The following is a 7,030-nucleotide window of genomic DNA, read 5'->3' on the forward strand; positions in this document are numbered from 1 at the left end:
TTTGCAGTCGTCTGTTTCAGTAGTTCGAGAAGTGGTGACAGAAGGATTTCATTGACTTGAGACATGGCATATTATACCCATTGTCATAAATATTACAACCCAAGGGTTTTATGTCTCAGTGCAGAGATGGTCATGGGTATATAAAGGATGGAGTGACGTTCAGACTTCCGCATTGTGTTGGAGGCCGACAGCTGATATTGCCGACACTGTCGGGGACAACGGGTTATGTACGTTACACTAATATCGATACTGTAGTTGCCAAAATACTATGTGTACATCTGAGAAACCAGCGTTCTGTCTCACTGTCTTATTTAAGGACTTTACTTTACGCGTAGAGCAAACGTAAGTGTTCGCACTTTGGAATTTCCTTATTAACGTAACAACCTCTGAGTGAGTGAGTGAATGAGTGTGTGGGTGGTTTGGTGAATGGGTTTATTACTACGGCGCGTTTAGCAATATTCCAGCCGGGGACACCAGAAATGAGCTTTACACATTGTACCCATGTGGGAATCGAACCCGGGTCTTCGGCGTGACGGGTGAACGCTGTAGCCACTAGGCTACCCCACCGCATCATAACAACCTCTGTGGTCTGCAAGTAACATGAGTAAGTCACGGTGTGGGCTACAGTAAAAATGTCAAATGCCACATGGGTCTTAGTGGTCGAGCTGCAATTCATACACACAAATAATTACACGCAGTTGTGATCTATGAAGGACCATTTTAAAATTGACATACAAAAGACAAGTATGTTTTTGAATTGAGGGGAACACTCGAAGCGTTTAGGAAAAAGTAGATTGTGGTTCGCTAATGCAACGTGTTTTCCCATGTATGCCAACTGTTGAGTGAGTAAATGACATTAGTTTTACGCCCCACTCAGCAATATTCCAGTTATATGGCGGCGGTCCGTAAATAATCGAGTCTGTACCAGAGAATCCAGCGACCTACATTATGAGCATCGATCCACATTTGGGATACAATGAAATGTCTCAACCAAGTCAGCGAGCCTGACCACAAGATCGAGTTAGTCGCTTATTACGACAAGCATGGCAGATCAGTTCTAACCCGGATCTTCACGGGTTCCAACTGTTGAAGAATTGACTTTTACCTTGCACACTGGAGCATCAAGTACATCAGTTAAAGCGTGTCTGAGTTAAGCAGAATGCTGACAGCGGACAAAAAATCATGGGAGATGTATTTTAATGATGAATTAAGTAGACGAGTATATCAACAGCATCATTATAACTAAGCGTGTACAAATAACAAAAACATTATCCGAAATACGTCCATACGGAGCTAAATGCATGTAACTACAACGAATATATCAATACCAGTGATGCTCCGGGTCTTTATGCTCGTTGTAAGAGACGACTAACTGGATCGGGTGGTCAGGTTTGCAGACTTGTTTGACACGCATCATCGTAACCCAGTTGCGTAAATCGATGCTCATGCTGTTGATCACTGGTTGTCATATTCAGTTTCCATTATTTACATATAGCTTGAATATAGCAGAGTGCGGCGTTAAACAACAAACAAACAAACAAATAAAATAACTCATCAGATGTAAATTCAAAGAGGAAATTAATTGAAAGGATCTGCCATAGAGTGACTTTGAGTAGTATATCAGACATATCCCCAGTATACTGACATATACAATTTAAAGAATCCCTTACATTTCAACGTTATGTTCTACATCTTTTTTCCATTTGACGTAAGTTTCTTTAGAATCTATTTTAGACTAGTCGAAAGACAATTCTTCTTATACCTCATTTTTGAGTTATTAAACGTTTTCATTTAACAGCATGAACTTCTGCTATTACTGGTAATTACTCATGTTACTGTGGGGACGTCTGAGCCATAGGAGCATTGTTACGCTCGACTCCAGTATTTGTGTTACACAGTACCTAGGTTGCAGATAAATGAATATATAAACGCATGTTGTAAATAGTTATCGATAATCCAAATGACTATGAGTGCAAAGCGAAAATCATCTTCGTAGATGGGGCCTAAATTATCTATGCGAAGTGGAAATCCAGGTGAGCTCGTAACACCAACATGTTCATTGAACGCCAATGCATGAATCTCTGCCAGTACTAATGTGCTGTCACCAGTTAGCTCACGACAAACCTGCAGTTGTACTGGCTTAACTGGGTGACTTCTCAGCCGTATGTACATTGTCAAGCTCAACGCCATTATTTTTGTCTGTGTATTTTAAGGTTATGTCCGCAGATCCTGATTTCAGAGCTCCGAGAAAAATCATACTTCGGATGAAGAATTTCCCTTTCGAACAAGAACTTCATCACGTAAGAAACTATTATCAAACCAAGTAACGATACAACAAAGGCGAATGTCCTGAATGGAAACAGTTGTTCTGGCACATCATGGTCATAAAATGGGTAGAAAATAAATGGAGGGAGATCCAAAAAGCTTTCACCAGAACCGATCCTCAAAACAGTGCCAAGAGCAAATCCCACAATTCCGCCATATCCGTTCGTTGCTCGAAGGAAGAGTGCGCATGCAGCTGAGGTAACACGATGACGAACACATTGTCCGCGGCCAAGACAAACAGTCCCCACACTGTCCTAACGAATATGGACAGTACGGTTGCTATTATTCCGATCATCAAGATTGATGTTCTTTGTATCCACATCAACTCTTGTTCTGATGCCTGAAATGAATAGGAACATGGGGGGATGAAAGATTTGTGAGTGAGTTTAGTTTTACTCCGCACTCAGCAATATTCCAGCTATATGGCGGCGGTCTGTAAATAATCGAGTCTGGACCATAGAATTCAGTGATCAACAGCATGAGCACCGATCTACGCAAACGGGATACGATGACATGTGTCAACCAAGTCAGCGAGCCTGACCGCCCGATATCGTTAGTCAATAGTCGCCTTTTACGACAAGCATGGGTTACTGAAGATCAATTCTAAATCGGATCTTCGCGGGTTTAAAGATTTGTGAATACTTTTGTAATTACTGATGGATTCATTACACTTGATCTGATCAGGATGTGATTATACAGTTCAGTATATCGAGTTACAGGTTACGATAAAACAGCTGTTCAAATAACCACGTCCCTCTAAATTGTTAATGGTAAGTGCATCTATTATTCTTTGCAGAAATGCCAAACCACACACTAGGTACGGACGCCACAAGTTTGAATATTTATATTCTAACGATGTATTATTCCATACTTATGCTCAATAAACTATATATAGTTACAATCCAAAGCATTGAAATAAACCAAGGAATCCATATTGGAATTATTCCTTGGTATTCATTCAACCCCTGATTATTTAGAATATGCGTCACCTACTCAACACAGGGAGAGTTACAACTGAGATTGAATTCCATAGGTTTTCACAACTAAGATACTTCGTCTTTTCTTCCTGTAACTTCTTTGAGAGGCATTTAGAAGTTAGAGCAGTAAAGAAGGATTACTATGGATGAACAACTTCTTTACAGTGATAGCGACGTTTCGGTGTTGAATCTACCACCGTTATCAAACAAGTGATGAGCAGAATAAGTAAAGAGAGGCATATATATATACAAGCGTGAGGAGATGTTTGCACAGCACAATGGGGACTAGGACTGCAATAGCATAGGGAAGTCAGTTAACAATTAACGTGTGTCCTGATCGCCGTTCTGTAGACGTTGTGGGTGAACATGGAGCTGGACCCCAGGATGGAGCTGTCCATGGAAGACATGACTGCTGCTGAGATTGCCCCAAGACCTGATCAAAACACATTAATACATAATAAACCACATAGAAACTACCAGAACCAGCAAATACAGACTGTATCAAGCATTTTATAGGCTAGTCACAAATAATTACAGCATTGCAGTTGGGATTGCACCAAGACCTTAACGAACAATTATGAACACATAAAATATCCCATTAAAATCAAATTAAATAAACAACTGAAACAACTAATTAACGTTCGCATCAAAACGACACACCACTATTGCTGTTCTTGTGCACAGATCACAACACACAATTACATCGTTACCCATTTTAGAAGTGAATGACGTAAGCTATCAACAATACATATTCATGACGATGCAATAACCTTTTTAGTTTTAGACTTTCGGAAACGAAACCATGAAGTTATGGGATTTTCTTTGAAATTATATTTTTTTTGTAACATACACACACTCACGCACACACACACACGCGCGCACCATATCTGAATTAATGTATCTGCGGATGTTGAAGTCCCCTCCATATACAAAGAATAAATATTTCTGCCATATTTTTTCTAAACATATATCCAGAACGGCCGTTTAGTTGGTATTCTACACGTTGTTTGGATGTTTGTACCTATGATGGACACAGCATCTGGCGTGAACTCTTTGAGAACAAGGGGCAGGATCATGCTGCTCATGTTGGCACTGACAGGGTCAAGGCCACCGGTCAGACTTGAGTTGGACCAATCTGAAATATATGCAAGAAGGTCGGCAGGGATAAATCTCATATGTAACATATTTTAACAATTTTTGAAAATATTCAAATTCAATAACGGGTACTGTCCGCATTTTTTTAGGAATTTTCGAGCAAGGTTTATTGTTTCGTTTGTTTGTTTGTTTGTTTGTTTGTTTGTTGTTCAACTGTAAATGCAGCGGTTTTCCAGCTATGTGACGGCGGCCTGTAAATGATCGGGTCTACAGCTGAGAATTCGGTGATTGACATCATAAGCATCGTTCTACGCAACTGGGACCTCATGACAAGTGTCAACTAAGTCAGCGAGTCTGACCACCCAATCCCTTAGTCGTGTTTCACGACAGGAGTGTGTTGCTGAAGGCTATTTCGCTCCGATTCTTTACGTGTATAGTGTTCATACCGGCAGCTGTGCTGAGAGCACCGATAAGGAATGGGGGAACAGCTAGGATCAGAGCTCCCATCCCGGCCAGAACAGAGAGCACCAGGGCCTGTTTTACACTCCGGACTGACAACACACGCTGGAAGTACGATTGCCAGGGAATGGTGCCGAATATCTGCAACACAGGAGATGCAATGGTCTTTTATAGCAAATATGTAGAAATACATGTATGATCATGACTGTGGGCTGTCATATTGCAGTCACTCACAATGAATACCAAGGAATACAATGACGAATCACCAGCTTATGTTTTCTTCTCACAAATTTAGACCAAAATATGCCCAATTGTATTTTAAGATTGAGTTTTTAGTTGTATGCTTTTAAGTTATTTTGGTAAAAGGCTGCTTAAAATACTTAATATACCATCATCAAGATTCCTCAGAAATTGTTTTAACTTGGCATCATGAATAGAAATGTGGATATTGATACATTTGGATGCAGGAAAATGTAGACAAGAGTGATATTTTTAACCGCTTTAAACGGACCAGGAAAGACATGTACATCCAAAATGCTTACTGCCATCTAATTTGTTCATCCTGAGGTTGCCATTGACACGGACAGAAATGACATGGAGTCTGTAAATATTGCTTAGTTGAAGGATCCTATCACGTCCTTACATGACCACCGTGTAATGGACTCCGAGAAAATGCATTAAGGGATATTTCTGTCACAAACTAAATGGTAGAAATGTCGACAATAAATTACAGATGATTTTAACAAGACTGTTAAACTTTTATCTACTTGCATATTCCATGCCACGAATTTCAGAAATGTAATAAGTCGTAACGCACTCTAGATCATGTTCTACAGGCCTATTGCGTCATCAGCATTATCAGTTGAGACTAACTTATCATGATACTTGCTCTTATGAACGATGCATAAATAATATCGGACGTGTAATGATTTGCAGATCTCGAATCAGATTCATTAAGAAACCGCGAAGAAAAGCAAAGATATTGCAACACTGCCTGCAAAATATTGCAAAATGGTAGGGTATGAGGAACAGACAATAATATTAATTGTTCATAAAAATTTAGGGGAAATAACCACTGACAGTTATGACATGTTCACACATTCCGGGTCGAGTAAACATAACGGAATAATATAACGTCTCACCTTTTGATGGAGTCAGTTATGATTATATAGACACCTATAAGTTTATGTATATAGATGAATATGTAAGTAATATATTAAGTATGTATCCCTATCAAGAGTTGATCAATATCGATTTGATGTAACTGCCCTACAGGACTGAGTGAGTTTAGTTTTACGCCGCTCTCAGCAATATTCCAGCTATATGGCGGCGGTCTGTAAATAATCGGTTCCGGACCATAGAATTCAGTGATCAACAGCATGAGCATCGATCCTGCAAAAACACTTAATCTCTACCTGCATCAATGTTTCGGTTCGACGCTATACAAGTAAACTGTTTGCTTCGTGTGGGTTGTTTTTCTTGTCAGAGCTGCATCTTGACACAAACGCCCAAATACGGTACAATAGTATACATGTTGTACGTACCATAGCAAGGGCAAAGGTCAACCCAGGCCACAGCATGTCGGCCATCAGGGAGCCAAGCCACGTTTCTGACGTTGTGCTGACGTCACCCACACGATCGTCCGTCACCACGAATGGAATTACCGCAAGCACCTGCAATATCACTGAAATATCTTATGGACACCAGCTTCTTTATTTTGAGGAGCATGACGCTTCACAGTATAGTATTACTCCTTTATCAGGTAAATGACTACACTTTTTCAATCAACATTATTCCTAGATCCAAAGCACTCGATTGTTTAGGTAAAAAACACAAACCGGTGGTGATATACTGGTTTGTGAACACTAAGGCGTAAGGGAAAGCCTTTCTTATGAAAATAAATTATCCATACCAGGCCACGGTGATCAGAATTAGTTGTACTATGTCAGTATATGCAACTGAAATCATCTGACCAATCATAATGTAGATAACAGTGATACTGGCAGACACCACAATGGCCGTCTCAACGTTGATGGCGAGTATTATACTCAAGCTTGTTCCTGCAAAAGAAAACAAATGAGTAAAAGCAGAATATATGATTGATGCGTGTAATAAAGAAGAGTATTTATTCGACTTTCACAAATTTCAAAGTGTTTATTTGTGTTATCCACAAT

The 7,030-nt window shown here is 39.8% G+C and overlaps 1 protein-coding gene across 1 annotated transcript; it reads right to left on the reverse strand.

Moving 5' to 3' along the window:
• Nucleotides 1–1,180: 1,180 nt before the first annotated feature.
• On the reverse strand, nucleotides 1,181–6,445 carry LOC124269173 (high affinity choline transporter 1-like). The gene is given in 6 exon segments (XM_046704184.1): nucleotides 1,181–2,515; nucleotides 2,518–2,665; nucleotides 3,629–3,735; nucleotides 4,324–4,437; nucleotides 4,844–4,997; nucleotides 6,401–6,445. Coding segments are annotated over 6 exon segments (894 nt in total). The 3' UTR covers nucleotides 1,181–2,189.
• Between the last annotated feature and the right edge of the window lie 585 nt (nucleotides 6,446–7,030).

The sequence above is a fragment of the Haliotis rubra genome, unplaced genomic scaffold (assembly GCF_003918875.1).
Source record: "Haliotis rubra isolate DU_JTF1 unplaced genomic scaffold, ASM391887v1 Scf1426, whole genome shotgun sequence".
Taxonomy (NCBI): domain Eukaryota; kingdom Metazoa; phylum Mollusca; class Gastropoda; order Lepetellida; family Haliotidae; genus Haliotis; species Haliotis rubra.